The following is a 16,175-nucleotide window of genomic DNA, read 5'->3' on the forward strand; positions in this document are numbered from 1 at the left end:
ATTTTTTAGCAGGAACTTGCAATTCATAAACTTGGTTCATTACCATAGTGCTGTGACTCTTGTCAGGTCCTGATTTGAAACCATCCAGCTTGACTAAGTAGTTACTAATCTGTTTGGTTTCCATTTAAACTTCCCCCTTTTTCCCCATGTGCTCATTACTGTGGTTTATATTCAGCTTCTGATGATAGCTAACCATTTCTGTGAAGCCTAGAGCATAATAGGTATTAAAAGCTCAAGCTTTCTGATGCATCTGCTATTTGTTTTCCCTCCCTACTAATTAGCGGGTCTACATTCTCCTTTGTCTTGTTCCTAATGTATTTGTGAAATATTGTCTGGCTGCCCTTTGTTTCTCTCGCTAGTTGCATCTCATATTGTGCTTTGGCTTTCCGGCTGCTGTTCCCATATTACACATGCCCTATTCTCTTACCTTTGCCTTCAGCAGTGTGCCCTCATTTTCCCTTTGCATGTCATTCCATCCTAGCAGCTTAAAGCTCAGCGTGGGTTTTGCTCTCCATAGAATCGCTAGCTGGCTGGAAGCTTGGGGACATGCTCTTAGGCACTGAGAGAATAGCAATAGTTGGCTCCTCTGGTATGCAGTGCTTAGCCAAAAAAAAAAAAAAAAAGAAAAAGAAAAAAAAAAGAAAAAGAAAAATTATTCCAGCATTTTCTGAAAAGTCTACCTATTCCTACCCAGCAGGCTGGGCAGCTTGCCAGGTCATGGTTTTGATATCCTTGGGTATTCAGTGGCATCCTTCATTGGCTTCTGTGGGCACTGGACAAGGTGTCAGGTCTAACAGGTTCTTTGGCATCAGCTCTTTCATGCTCCCATGAAAATTGGTAGCAATTTCAGGTTTTTCCACAGATCTTTAAGCAAGTGCTTGCCAAAATATTCTGGAATATAGTCTCTTGTCATAGCATTTAAATGATGTGGAATGGGTTTAATGCTTCTGTCGTAGTCCACTGCCCCGCCTGGTACACTGAAAGATTTAGTGGACCCAATTGTGAAACCGAAAAGCGAACACTGAAGTCAATAGCTATGGTGCAGATTTCCTTGGGTGGTAATAAGGGGGTGGGGTCCCAAGGGCATTTGTATCTTCCTCTGCTGAGCCTTGTTCCATGCAGAAGCCAGCCAGAGGTTCTGACTTGTCCAAACAGAAGGATTCTTTATTTCTATTGGATTGTAAAACCATCTCTGGAACTTTTTGAATAACCAGGGTATTGGATTCTAGGAACACACCTCTGGAAGTGTTCGAATAGTCAGGGAGACCGAGCACCTCACCTACTCACCCGTGTCTCATAGTTGGCTGGCTTAGTGGTAAACACAAGTGAAAGCAACCTGAACTGAGTCACACTCCACACTCACCATTCTTATTGGGCTATGGGCCTAGGACCAGCTTTGTGATCTGGCCTACTTCAGCTTGTGGGAGTGTTTTTTTTTTTTTTTTTTTTTTTTTTTTTTTTTTTTTTTTTTTTAATCAACCTGCAATTGTTTACACATAAGAAGACTTTCTTGAGGAGAATAGGACCTGACAGGAACATTGCAGGCATTCTTTAATTTTCAGCACTTTGCTTTCATGGATACATCTGTCAGGATTATTTTTCTTTTCATTTTCTACCACTAGGAAGTCAAATTAGCTGTTGACTTGTGAAATTCCAGAGCTTCTATAATGTTATCTCACATGATAATAATGCAGATGTATCATACACAGCATACCAAAAACTGTCAAAAGAAATGTCATGGGCCATCCCCTTTCCTAAAATTCTGACTCATTTACTCTCTGGATTCTTTTGAAAATGTATGCTAACACCAGCCTATAGTAATTTGCATGGAAGATTTATCTAAAGTGTACACGCATCCTTATCATTGTTTCCAGAAATTAGCCCAGGTTCCACTTCCTGACCATGAAGAACTACCCCGCTGCCACAGCCAAATAACTTTCCCAGCTCCTCTTCTGACATTTTAGCAAATCCTGTTTTGGTAAATATTGTACCTAGCTGGTTGTTTGGCCAAGCTGCCCAAAAATCCATGCCAGGCTGCCTTGGATGGGTAGTCGTCTCGAGCCTCAGGTCCTCTTATGTGTCCAAACTTTACTTTTTTGATGGACTTCCTCCCATTCTGCTTATTTTTCCCAAAAATTGGCTGTGGTGCAGTTCCTTCCTAACTCTTTTTGAACTCAACTCATCCAATTTTTGTCTACTTGGAAAGCTGTATCGCCCTCACCTCTGGTGGCTGCCTCCTGGCAAGGTACTTTTCATCAACCATCAACATGAAGAAATTGATTTAAAAAAAAAAAAAAAAAAAAAAAAAAAACTTGGTTGCCTCTTACTCAACTTGTCTTCCCCTGGACCTTTGGAGCCTGGATTACCAATAAGATAGTACTTAAAAATGTCCCCTTCAGTTCTGAATATGGAACATGTGTTGCTGTACTGCGTCCAAATTGTTGTGCACAAGAAGAAAATTGGTGCCAATATCTTAATGCGTGGACACTGGCTTCTTTTAGATTCTGCATGTCAGTACTTAGTACATAACTCAGGATTTTACTATGTCTTTTAATACTTTGTAGCCTCAGATGTTAAGAGAGAATTCCTACTCCTGTAGCATTCTGAATGATAGAATCGTATACTTAGAGAGCCCATCCCCCCTATCCAGGAGGAGCCAGAGCCCAGACTGGTTAAGCACTTGTCCGGGGTCACACAGTGGCCTTAGCACTGGAAGATGAAACAGATATATGCATTCCCTTTATTGACATTTCTGTTTCAGACACAAAGAACGCAGTCACAAGTGCAGAAAGACTGCAGAAAGTCAGTGTTTGTTCTAGGATGCTTTTAGTTATAATGCCGAGCCTAAGAAAGGAATCATGTTCCCACAACTGCTTACAGCAGTTCCAACTGGATTAGAGAGACTGAGCAGCCACAACCAGGGGATGCATCGCATGATGGCGGTGGTAGAAGCTAGGTGTTGTTGCTGAGACAGTTCTTGCTTGTGTAGCAGTGTGAGGGAGATGCTAAGCCTTCTCAGGCTGTCCAGACAGGTGGGTGGGTTTCAAGGAGATGGTAGGTGGTTATGACACGGTTTGTGACTTTTTCAATGGAAATGAAATCCAACAGTGCCTGTGAGGCCATTGTGTTTATACAAGAAACTGGCAAACCCCAGGTGTGGGAGGCTGGAAAGCCGGAAAAGGAAATGGCATTTTATAAAGGATTTTCTAGCACATTAACCGCATAATTCCTCAGCAGGATTGCTAGCTCTTTGTGCAAAGTGCAAACCTCTCCCACATAATTGCCAGAGTGGGATTGCTTTTGGAAAAGCTTCAGAGCGCTTGTTGAGAGTTACAGCAGCATCTCAGCACCTAGAGAGACCACACTGTGATCACGCCGGTCTTCACCTACCTGCTCAATGCTGCCAATCAAAATCATTCCCTAAAATGAGCTCATTGCATGAGACAACCTGACATTAACTCTGGCTGATGTCTTCAATGCACTTGACTAAGGGATTCAAGCTTCAAAGGTGAAATACGGGCTCTGAGTGTCAGCCTGAACTCCAGGAGAGACTCAGATGTCAAAATATCATATTTCTTATTATAGGACGTGATCTGACCAGGGTCAGCATGGTGGAGGGTTGACAACCTCCCTGTTTTTCTTACTGTGTTTTCCTTTCTTCCCTTATGCCCAGAATTCTCATGCCAGGAAGGCGAACATGAGTTAAACTGGTTAATAGCATGAACTCCATGGTCAGCCAGCCTGGGTAGTTGGAACTTGATGCTGCCTGTCACCATGTCAGGCCTGTTCCTACTCAGCCAAGGATCCCAGGTACCTGAGTGCAACCTTCCTTAAACTACAGTCACTGAACTACGCATACTGCTGGTGATGTTTACCTGTGCCAGCAGCCATTGTGAGAGGCCTAAAGGAGATAAATGGCACAGACTCTCCATAAAAGGTAGATTTTTTTTTTTAAATGCAACTGACCCTTGCTTCCCGGGAAAAAAAAATTAATTAATTCAGGCATTGTTGTTTTCACGTCTCTCTTCCAGTCATTTTAACATTCGGCCATGAGGGAGGGGGATGTGGAAGATCATGGAATTCTCTCCAAGGGTGGAAATGCTGGACTGTGGGGGAACAGAGAAGATGGTAAGGGCAGCCGGCTGAGGCCAGACCTATTGGGCCAGGGTGAACGAACACACCAGGCTGAAAGCAGGGGTCTGGGTTGAGACTACAGGACTCGCTCGGTAGGGTGAGGGAAGGAGGGCCTGTCTTTCTTCCCAATTTCAGAGGAGGCAAGGGGCGGGGAGAGGGAAAATTCAAACTCAGTCGAGGTAATTTTTGCAATTTTTTATGATGCTGAATATTTATTTTCTGCCATCTTCTTTCTCCAGATCTATGGACGTAATTTACACAGGACCCCCGAGGGTAATTAAGCCAGCAATTCCTTTGCCAGTAAAATGAGAAAAGCCTGCTCTTGGTAAATTCTGAATTCCACAACGGCTGTTGCAGAAACAGAACTAAAAACAGCTGCAGTTTATCTGTGCTGCCGAATTGACTATAATTTGCTGCTACCCTCACCCTTAGCACATAGCAATCAGTGTACCGAAGTGCAGAGTTTTAAGATGATGAATGTTTTATTTCTTAAAATAAACAGTAGCAATTTAGAAACACACTTATGTATTTTACATTTTTTTATATTGGAAAAGTATATTGGAAACTTCCTTAGTGTCAAAAATCCTTACATGCACTTGTCAAAAATATCAAGATGACAAGCTAATATGGAATTCAGATTTAAATAATAGATTTCTCAGATACACTCCAAGAAACTTCTGATTGTTTTGTTTATACTTACTGAGTAATGCCTAGCCCCTACTCCTGGTTGGGTGTTTTAAAGCAGTCAGATTTCATAGTCATGCACTCTAAAAGTTAGGGCCAGACCAAGATGTATGATTTTTTTTTCCCCATTAACTTTTTGTTAACTTCGCAGATTTAAGACACTGAATGAGCCTCGTTGGTTGGAATGATTTCTCCAGTTAATCCACATGTGCATCCTTCGACCTTTGTTGCCTACTCGTATGTTCTCATCAAAGCTGGTTTATTACTGTCTTTCAGATCTCTAAGATCCTGGGATATTGAGACACACCATTATTGCATTTATGACTAAGCAAGACAAAAACTGCTACCAGTTGAACTACATCATCAACTGTTAGGGTGCTTTCCTATTTCAGAGATGTTCAATGAAAAAAAAAAAAAAAACTACACATTTTGGAATCCATGAACGATAGCATCTACTTTTTGAGGAGGAGGGAACTGGTAAGGTGATCAAAGTTCAAATAGCTAGGTGGCAACAGTATCCTGTTTCTGGCTCCAGATCTTTCCAACTTAGCCTGTCTAGTGCTATGACCTTGAGGAGTCATGAATTCTTTCTGTGCTACATTTTCCCCCTTCTTTGTTTCCAGTGAAGTTAACAGTGATAATAATAGAGTATTAGTTTGGCACAGTGGGACACAGACTAAAAAGGGTTCTTTGAATTCAAATGATCCTTTTGGCTTCCTCAAGGTCATTGGATTTCTGTTACCAGATTGAATCCTGTTTTTTTTTTTTTTTAAAAATAATTATTAAATATAAATGTTCAACTACTATAGATTAGTGTCTATGAAAACTGTGCAGAAGAGATTTCAGCTTACAAATTACCTTTAGGCAAAGCAATTAAAACAACAAATGATGTGACCCCGAGGGAGGACTTGAGATGTCCTTGTTGTTTTACCACTCATCATAATTGTGTGAGTTCATGAGTTCACAGCTAGTGTATGCCAGCTTCATCACATATATTCACAGGGACTCAATCATGAAAGCCTGGTATAATGTCTGTAAAATGTGATCAGATGCCATTGTAGAATTCAGCATTCCTACAGATAGTTCAAAAAGGGTTTCAGCTACCTAGTGCCTTTCTTCCATCTTTAATGGTTCCTACCATGCTTGGTGTCTTTGTTTTTTTTTTTTTTTTTCTTTTGTATTTTGGATCTACTTTCAACATTTTGATCCTTATTGCTTTTTACACATTTACATAACCTGTTACATAACTCCTTGTTTGTCATAAATGTTAACTAGCTGTGCTTTGCAAGGCGTACAGAGGTTATCCCAATTTTTCTGATAAGGAAATGAAGGGTAAGATTGATTTGGGAGCACTAATTTGAATCATGTACATGGTGACACAACTGAAGTGCCACGAATTAGCACTCATGCTCTTGATTCCTTCAGTCCTTTTTTTTTTCCTTTTTTTATTTTTTCTTTTTTTAATTTTTTAACTTTTATTTAATGAATATAAATTTCCAAAGTACATTGATTACAATGGCTTACCCCCATAACGTCCCTCCAACCCGCAACCCTCCCCTTATCCACTCCCTCTCCCCTTCCATTCATATCAAGATTCATTTTTTATTCTCTTTATATACAGAAGATCAGTTTAGCATACATTCCTTTTTTTATTTTTAACTTTTATTTAATGAATATAAATTTCCAAAGTACAGCTTATGGATTACAATAGCTTCCCCCATAACGTCCCTCCCACCTGCAACCCTCCCCTTTCCCACTCCCTCTCCCCTTCCATTCACATCAAGATTCATTTTCGATTCTTTTTATATACAGAAGATCAGTTTAGCATACATTAAGTAAAGATTTCAACAGTTTGCTCCCACACAGAAACATAAAGTGAAAAATACTGTTTGAGTAATCTGTATTGGAGGGTAGACCAAAAATCGTCCCTGTTGCTAATGCACACCCTCTCCTCCCCACTCTCTACCTCCTTCCCCCTATTTCTAGTCACACCATATCCTCACCATGTATGAATCTATAACCTCATCCTTCTTTCTCCAGGGCTCACTTTATGCTCCTGCTCTTTGCCAGGAATCAAAGCTTTCCCTCTCCCCCAAACCAGAAGCTTTCCTGGCCATGAAGCTTCTAGCATTGGATCTCACTCTTCTCTGAGATGAGTACTTCACAGGTTAATACTCTTTAAGTAAATTCCTTCCTACTTTGCAGGGATCAATGCCTTTTATTATCCTTCATCTCTGCCTCATCTTGATTTTGCTGAGCCTACAGATGCTACTCAACGATCATGACCTCATATCCAAAGGAATACCGACGCAGCGGGACGGCACTCATCGGGAGGTCGGTTAAGTACTTGCCAAACATTGCAAACAAATGTCATGAGTGGACCACTTAGTACCACAATCTACACTCTAGGGCCAATCTGTCTCTCCATCTCCCAAATTCCCAGTTACACCATCCCTCCTAGAATATTTGAAATCAAGAACTTTATATTTGCATATATATCCTGAGGATTTAGGGATAACAGCTTTTAATGCCCTCAGGAATTCTGTGTGCTTGGCAAAGAATATGAATGAACCTGTCAGCAAGACATTGGAGTGGATGGCTGCAGGGTGTTTGTGCAGGTGATGGCTGGTAGAAAGACTGCTGGCAAGAGAAGAGATCTAGGCGTTGCTTACTTACATTGCTTCTGTCCCTTCTTTGGAGCTAATGTGCAATGTGATGGAGTCTTGGCAAAGTGAATGTGAGGGTTCATACTTTAAACAATTAAATGTCTTTAAAGAAGGTCAACAGTTTACGACTTAGAGATTTATGAAACTCCTTTAGATGAAATAATACTATCATCATGGACAGTTGCTTTAAGTTGAACTTTATGAGAAGCTCTGCTAAAACATCTTGAATCTGTCAAATGAAGATGATTTCAATAGGACTCTTATTTCTGTGTTCATGTTTCCTTTTCTCCTCTCGCTTTATCCTAGATTAACAGGGAAGATTTCACTTAATTGGACCAAAGTAGCTGCCCTGATGCATTGGTAGACTATACGTGCCTCTTTAAAAGCTTTAAGAAAGAAGGAAAAAGGAAGAAATCTGATCTTAGTAAGTTGATCCTATCAGCAAAAAGGAAATGCTACTTTTTCAATGAATCAGGGACTAGATGTGAGGATGATCAGATTTTGACATCACCCTTTGATTACCAGGTTTGCAATGGTAATTCCATGTGTTATATATGTCAATAAATTCATGAGGCAAAAACCAACAGTCTATTCAATAAATGGTGCTCGGAAAATTGGATTTCCACGTGCAGAATCATGAAGCAAGACCCCTACCTTACACCTTACACAAAAATCCACTCAACATGGATTAAAGACCTAAATCTACGACCTGACACCATCAAGTTACTAGAGAACATTGGAGAAACCCTTCAAGATATTGGCACAGGCAAAGAGTTTCTGGAAAAGACCCGGGAGGCACAGGCAGTCAAAGCCAAAATTAACTATTGGGATTGCATCAAATTGAGAAGTTTCTGTACTGCAAAAGAAACAGTCAGGAGAGTGAAGAGACAACCGTCAGAATGGGAAAAAATATTTGCAAACTATGCAACAGATAAAGGGTTAATAACCAGAATCTACAAAGAGATCAAGAAACTCCACAAAAACAAAACCAACAACCCAATTAAGAGATGGGCCAAGGACCTCAATAGACATTTTTCAAAAGAGGAAATCCAAATGGCCAACAGGCACATGAAAAAATGTTCAAGGTCATTAGCAGTCAGAGAAATGCAAATCAAAACCACAATGAGGTTCCACCTCACCCCGGTTAGAATGGCTCACATTCAGAAATCTACCAACAACAGATGCTGGCGAGGATGTGGGGAAAAAGGGACACTAACCCACTGTTGGTGGGAATGCAAACTGGTCAAGCCACTATGGAAGTCAGTCTGGAGATTCCTCAGAAACCTGAAGATAACCCTACCGTTCGACCCAGCCATCCCACTCCTTGGAATTTACCCAAAGGAATTTAAATTGGCAAACAAAAAAGCGGTCTGCAGCCTAATGTTTATTGCAGCTCAATTCACAATAGCTAAGACCTGGAACCAACCTAAATGCCCATCAACGGTAGACTGGATAAAGAAATTATGGGATATGTACTCTTTAGAATACTATACCGCAGTAAGAAACAACGAAATCCAGTCATTTGCAACAAAATGGAGGAATCTGGAACACATCATGCTGAGTGAAATAAGCCAGTCCCAAAGGGACAAATACCATATGTTCTCCCTGATCGGTGACAACTGACTGAACACCAAAAAGGAAACCTGTTGAAGTGGAATGGACACTATGGGAAACGGTGACTTGATCAGCATAGCCCTGACTGTTAATGAACAACTTAATACATTATCCCTCTTAGTAGTTTTTTTGTCTGTTCTACTTAATATGACTGGTTTAATTCTGTAATTAATACACAGTTATTCTTAAGTGTTGAAATTTAACTGAAATGTGATCCCTGTTAAACATAAGAGTAGGAATAAGAGAGGGAAGAGATATATAATTTGGGACATGCTCAAGCTGACTTGCCCCAAATGGTAGAGTTAGAAACATACCAGGGGACTCCAATTTAATCCCATCAAGGTGGCATGTACCAATGCCATCTCACTAGTCCAAGTGATCAATTTCAGTTCACAATTGATCATAATGAAAGGACTAAGAGTCAAAGGGAGCACATAAGCAAGTCTAGTACCTGCTAACACTAACCGATAGAATAAATAAAGGGGAGAGTGATCCAACATGGGAAGTGAGATACTCAGCAGACTCATAGAATGGCAGATGCCCTAAATAGCACTCTGGCCTCAGAATAAGCCCTAAAGGCATTCCGATCTGGCTGAAAAGCCCATGAGAGTATTTCAGGCATGGAAAGCCAAGACACTCTGCCAAAAGATCTCTGTGAGTGAGATCTCAGTGGAAAGAACAGGTCTTCAAAGAAGGAGGTACCTTTCTCTGAAGGGAGGAGAGAACCTCCACTTTGACTATGACCTTGTCTAAACAAGATAAGAGTCGGAGAACTCAAGGGGCTTCCATAGCCTTGGAAACTCATGACTGGAGCATAGGGAGATTACTGATGCCATAGACAGGAGTGTCAATTGGTAAAGTCAACAACAGGAGTCACTGTGCACTTACTCCTCATGTAGGATCTCTGTCCTTAATGTGCTGTGCATTGAGATTTAATGCTATAACGAGTACTCAAATAATATATTTCACTTTGTGTTTCTATGTGGATGCAAACTGTTGAAATCTTTACTTAATGCATACTAAACTGATCCTCTGTTAAAAAAAAAAAAAAGAAAAAGAAAAAAAAAAAAAGAAAAGAAACTATCAACTCCCAACTTGACTCTCACTGGGATTAAACATGACAATAGGTCTGATCTGATTTCATCATCATTAAAAAAAAATCATCTATTATTTTTCACTTTATGTTTCTGTGTGGGAGCAAACTGTTGAAATCCTTACTTAATGTATACTAAGCTGATCTTCTGTATATTAAGATAATTGAAAATGAATCTTGATGTGAATGGAAGGGGAGAGGGAGTGGGAAAGGGGAGGGTTGTGGGTGGGAGGGACGGTATGGGGGGGAAGCCATAGTAATCCATTATTCGTACTTTGGTAACGTATATTCATTAAATAAAAGTTAAAAAAACAAACAAACAAACAAACAACAACAACAAAAAAAGACAAAAATCTCCCTTGTCTTATGAACTATTTAGGTACATAGAATTTGGCCCAAGTAGGATTTATTCCTGGTATGCAGGGATGGTTCAACATTTGCAAATCAATGAATGTTACACATGGCATTAACAAACTGAAGGATAAAAACAATATGATTATCTCAATAGACACAGAGAAAGCATTTGACAAAATACAACACCCTTTCATGATGAAAACCTTAAGTAAATTGGGAATAGAAGGGACAATTCTCAACACAATCAAGTAAATTTATGACAAGCCCATGGCAAGAGTCCTATTGAATGGGGAAAAGTTGGAAGCAATCCCTCAGAGATTTGGAATCAGATAAGGGTGCCTACTCTGACCACTGCTTTTCAATATAGTCCTGGAAGTTTTATACAGAGCCATTAGACAAGAAAAAAAAATCAAAGGGGGCCGGCGCCGCGGCTCACTAGGCTAATCCTCCGCCTTGCGGCGCCGGCACACCGGGTTCTAGTCCCGGTCGGGGCGCCGGATTCTGTCCCGGTTGCCCCTCTTCCAGGCCAGCCCTCTGCTGTGGCCAGGGAGTGCAGTGGAGGATGGCCCAGGTGCTTGGGCCCTGCACCCCATGGGAGACCAGGAAAAGCACCTGGCTCCTGGCTCCTGCCATCGGATCAGCGTGGTGCGCCGGCCGCAGCGCGCTGGCCGCGGCGGCCATTGGAGGGTGAACCAACGGCAAAGGAAGACCTTTCTCTCTGTCTCTCTCTCTCACTGTCCACTCTGCCTGTCAAAAAAAAAAAAAATCAAAGGGATACAAATAGGGAGGGGGGAGTCAAACTATCCCAATTTGCAAATGACATGATCCTATACATAGGGGATCCAAAAGACGCTACTAAGAGACTATTGGAACTCATAGAAGAGTTTGAAAATGTAGCAGGATATAAAATCAATACACAAAAATCAACAGCGTTTGTATACAAACACAATTCTACAGCTGGGAAAGAGCTTCTAAGATCAATCCCATTCATAATAGCTGCCAAAAAAAAAAATCTTGGAATAAATTTAACCAAGGATCTCAAAAATCTCTATGATGAGAATTATAAAACATTAAAGAAAGAAATAGAAGATACAAAAAATAGAAAAATCTTCCATGTCCATGGATTAGAAGAATCAATATTACCAAAATGTCTATACTACTGAAAGCAATGTACAGATTCAATTTGATACCAATAAAAATACCAAAAGACATTCTCCTCAGATACAGTAAAAATGATGCTGAAATTCATACGGAAACATAGGAAATCCTGAATAGCTAAAGCAATCTTACACAACAAAAACAAAGCCAGAGGCATCACAATACGAGATTACAAAACATACTGCAGGGAAATTATAATCGAACCAGTGACCTAAGGCTGTCCAACTTCACGCAACTACAGGGGCAATTATAATCAAAAGAGTCTGGTACTGGTACATAAACAGATAGACCAATGAAACAGAATAGAAACACCTGAAAGCAATCTAAGCATCTACAACCAACTTATCTTTGACAAAGGAGTTAAAATCAATCCCTGGAGCAAGGACAGTCTTCAACAAATGGTGCTGGGAAAACTGGATCACCACATGCAGAAGCATGAAACAAGACCCCTACCTGACACCTTTCACCAAAATCCACTCAACATGGATCAAAGATCTAAATCTATGACCCAACCTCAACAAATTACTAGAGAACATTGGGGAAAACCTACAAGACCATCAGCATAGAAAGAGAGTTCTTGGAAAAGACCCCAGAGGAACCGGCAATCAAAGCCAAAATCAACCAATGGGATTACATCAAATTGAGAAGCTTCTGTACTATAAAGGAACGTGAAGAAGCAACCTACAGAATGGGAGAAATTATTTGCAAACTATGCTACTGATAAAGGAATAATAGCCAGAAAATATAAAAAGGTCAAGAAATTCAACAACAACAAAACAAACAATCCAGTTAAGAAAGGAGCAAAGGACTTAGACATTTTTCTAAAGAGGAAATACAAATGGCAACAGACACATGAAAAAATGCTCAGGATAACTAGCTGTCAGAGAAATGCAGGTAAAACCACAATGAGGTTTCACTTCAGCCCTGTTAGAATGGCTTGCATACAGAAATCAACAAAAAACAAATGTTGGTGAGGATGTGGGAAAAAAGGTTCCCTAATCCACTTGGTGGAAATGTAAACTGGTAAAGCCATTATGGAAGACAGTGTGGAGATACATTAGAGGTTTGAATATAGACCTACCATCCAACCCAGCCATCCCACTTCTGGGAATCCTCACAAGGGAAATGAAATCAGCATATGAAAGAGCCATCTGTACCTCCATGTTTATTGCATCTCAGTTCACAATAGCAAAGACATGGAATCAACCCAAACACCCATCAACTGAAAACTAGATAAAGAAATTATGGAATTTATACACCATGGAAAACTATACAGCAGTAAACAACAACAAAAACAACAACAACAAAGTCTGGTCATTTTCAACAAAATGGATGAAACTGGAAACCATCATGCTTAATGAAATAAGTCAATCCCAAAGGGACAAATTCTATGTTCTCCCTGATATGTGACAACTAATAGAGCACCTAAAAGGCAACATGAAGAAATGAAATTGACATTTTGAGAAGTAATGCTTTTGAACAGCCCTTCTCTTGACTGTTGAAGAACAGCTTTTTATTCTCTATTTTCCTTTCCTTTTCTTTTCTAATATTTTCCTTATGTTTTTCTTTCATACAAATCATTTAACTCTTTACTTAAAACGGAATTAACCATATATGTGTAAAGTTAATTGAAAATAGATTTTAGTGAGGAATAAGAGTGAAAATAAGAAAGGGACAGGAAAGGGGGGGTGGGAGTGTGGGTGGAAGGGCGGGCACAGTGGGAGGAATTATCAAGCTCCTACTGTTGTAATTATGAAATATATGAAGTTTGTAACTACAAAGCAGTATAGTCCGGCATACATTCCTATGGACTTAGTTCTAAGGGTATAGCTTAACAATTTGCCATAGGACCCCAAATTCCCTTAAGCTGGCTGATAAAAATAGCAGATTATAAAGATCAAATGGATATGATAAAGTGATAAAGTGACCATATATATAAGATCAAGTGTTAAAATGATCATATAAATAGGACTAAGAGTTCGGAAATAACAATAGACAGAATTAAAAAGGAATGCAGGCTCCAACATGAGAAGCAGTTCATAGAGCAGACTCACAAAATGACCATTGCTTTAAGTAGCACTCTAACCTCAGAATCAGCCCTTAAGGCATTCCAGTCTGGCTGAAAAGCCCAGGGAGGAGCATTTCAGGCATGGAATGCCAAGATACCCCAGCAAAAAATGTTCTACGTGAAATACCTCTGTGGGTGAGACCCCAGTGGAAAGAAGTGGCCACCAAAGAAGGATGTACATTTCTCTGAGGGGAGGATCGAACTTCCACTTTGCTTATGGCCTTGTCGAGTTAGTGGATCCAAAAGGCTTCCATAGCTGGGGCAGCTCATGTCAGGAGCCTTGGGTGATCACTGATGTCATATATAACAGTGCAATTTGTTAAATAAACAAGAGTCACTATGGGGCCTGCACTGTGGTGCAGTGGGTTAACGCCCTGGCCTGAAGCACCAGCATCCCATATGGACACCAGTTCGAGATCTGGCTGCTCCACTTCCAATCCAGCTGTCTGCTATGGCCTGAGAAAGCGGTAGAAGATGGCCCAAGTGTTTGGGCCCCTGCATCCACATGGGAGACCCGGAAGAGGCTCCTGGCTCCTGGCTTCAGATTGGCGCATCTCCAGCCATTGTGGCCAATTGGGAAGTGAACCATCAGATGGAAGACCTATCTCTTTCTCTCTGCCTTTCCTCTCTCTGTGTAACTCTGACTTTCAAATAAATAAATAAATCTTTTAAAAATAGATCTTATAAACTGAGACTAAGAAAACTCTACAAAAAAAAAAAAAAAGTCACTGTGCACTGACTTCCCATTCAGGACCTCTGTCCTCAAAGAGTTATATCATGAGACTTAATAGTAAAACTTGTTCTCTAGATCACTTACTTTTAGTGTATTAAATGGAGGACATTTTTATGTCTCATAAGTTAGAGTTATGTCTAAGAGCTCACAAAAGACATATCATCCTTGGGTTCTTCTTTAAAGACAAGTTTCTGAAATGAAAGAAGGGGGAGGAAGGAAGGAAAAGAGCAAGGAGGGTAAGCAAAATCACCTTTGAGAAGCAATAACAGCATAGCCCTGTCTAGACTGTGGAGGAACTGTTCTCAGTTTTTTATTTCATATTTCTTTTTATTTTTATTTTTTTCAGGCTAAGCAGGAGAGGGAGGAAGAAGAGGAAGAAGAATGGGTGGGAGGGCAGGTATGGTGGGAAGAATTACTATGTTCCTAATGTTGTATTTATGAGATACATACAAATAAAAAAAGAAAAAATGTCTATTTTTTCCTTATGTTTCTAGGTTCAACTTTAAATTTTTGCTATTCCACTTATACATTCAATAAATTTTTATAACCACTTTTATAAAAAAAGAATTTGGTACATTATTAATGCTTCACTTGAAACTTTTTGTGATATCAGTGATTGTTATTGTGCATAGCTTAGAACAGTACAGGAATGAGTGGGAAACCCCAATGACCTAATGCATCTCTAGAAAACAACTGACTTTATACCCTTCTCAGGCTGTTAGATGAATCTCTCACTGCAAAACCTCAGCTTTAGGCAATCGCTGCTTGTAAGGGGTAGGCTGAAATCATCACAGGAGTAGTTCTTGTAAGGCTTGGACTGAGGCCAGAGAGCTGATTTGACCTCTCACAAAGACTAATAGCTAATCTTTCAACCTTCTGGTGCCAAAGGAAATTTAGAAGAGAACTAAAGACCTAACTATGGTTTAACAGGAGGGAAGGAACTGCCAAAACAACGGAAGCCAAAATGCCTTAAATTGATCCTATGAAGAGTTCCCAAAGGTATCTAGACTGGACTTCTTTGAAGAAGCAGGATCTTATATTAAATGTGTAATGGCAGTAAAGAAACCATTCTTCTCTGTTGTTCTGGGTTTGGAACCGCTGACACTTAGTGCCATGCATTCTCAATACTGTTAGTATACATGTAATCAACAGAACAAATATTTAGTGATTTCTTACTGCAGGATAGAGAGTGAGGAGGCGAGACTTCTTAAGTTGTCTCCATCATTTATACCCTTGAGCAGGGAGCTGGTTAAAAAAAAAAATGAATAGGAAAAATGAAGGTAACTGTCATATTCCCGTGGTCCATTAGGAATGTGTGATTTTGGATATCTCTATGTTTTGGGGTTACAATACTCAATTCAGAAGATAGCTATTGAAGTCTGACATTTGTAATCACATGCTGGCTCCTTAGTAAGAAAAAACTGTCATTTTTGCAGTCCAAACTGTTTCAATCAACTGTGAAAGAGGAAGTATTAGTGGAAATCATTAGCCTCAATCAAGAAAGTACTACTAGCATGTCTGTGTATAGTTCTGTGTGTTGTGGACCCTTTGAAATAGTTTCCTTGTGCTTGTTCCTCTGATTCTTACAGCAGCCCTTTAAGCAGGCGATACTATTATTCACATTTTATAGCTGAGGAAACTCAGGCACAGAGGCTGAAATAACTTAGCCAA

The 16,175-nt window shown here is 40.0% G+C and overlaps 2 protein-coding genes across 4 annotated transcripts in view; one reads left to right on the forward strand and one right to left on the reverse strand.

The window, feature by feature from the left end:
* Nucleotides 1-7,178, forward strand: part of LOC149122668 (uncharacterized) — a 78,924-nt gene extending 71,746 nt beyond the window's left edge. The window contains exons 2-3 of one of the 2 annotated variants that reach the window (XR_016219135.1): nt 3,674-3,810; nt 4,374-4,614. Coding sequence is in view for 1 of the 2 variants with exons in the window: in XM_089311787.1 (XP_089167913.1) it covers nt 7,024-7,161 (138 nt within the window). In the remaining variant the exon portion in view is untranslated. Of the gene's footprint in view, nt 1-3,673; nt 3,811-4,373; nt 4,615-7,023 lie in introns of those variants that run through there. The other variant, XM_089311787.1, reaches the window with a different exon arrangement.
* The window catches only part of CELF2 (CUGBP Elav-like family member 2), a 939,267-nt gene that overhangs the window by 870,815 nt on the left and 52,277 nt on the right, over nt 1-16,175 (reverse strand). The gene's annotated exons all lie outside the window — the stretch shown is intronic.

This window comes from Oryctolagus cuniculus, chromosome 13 (assembly GCF_051225735.1).
Source record: "Oryctolagus cuniculus isolate XC-2025 breed Fujian yellow rabbit chromosome 13, ASM5122573v1, whole genome shotgun sequence".
NCBI classification, from domain to species: Eukaryota; Metazoa; Chordata; class Mammalia; order Lagomorpha; family Leporidae; genus Oryctolagus; species Oryctolagus cuniculus.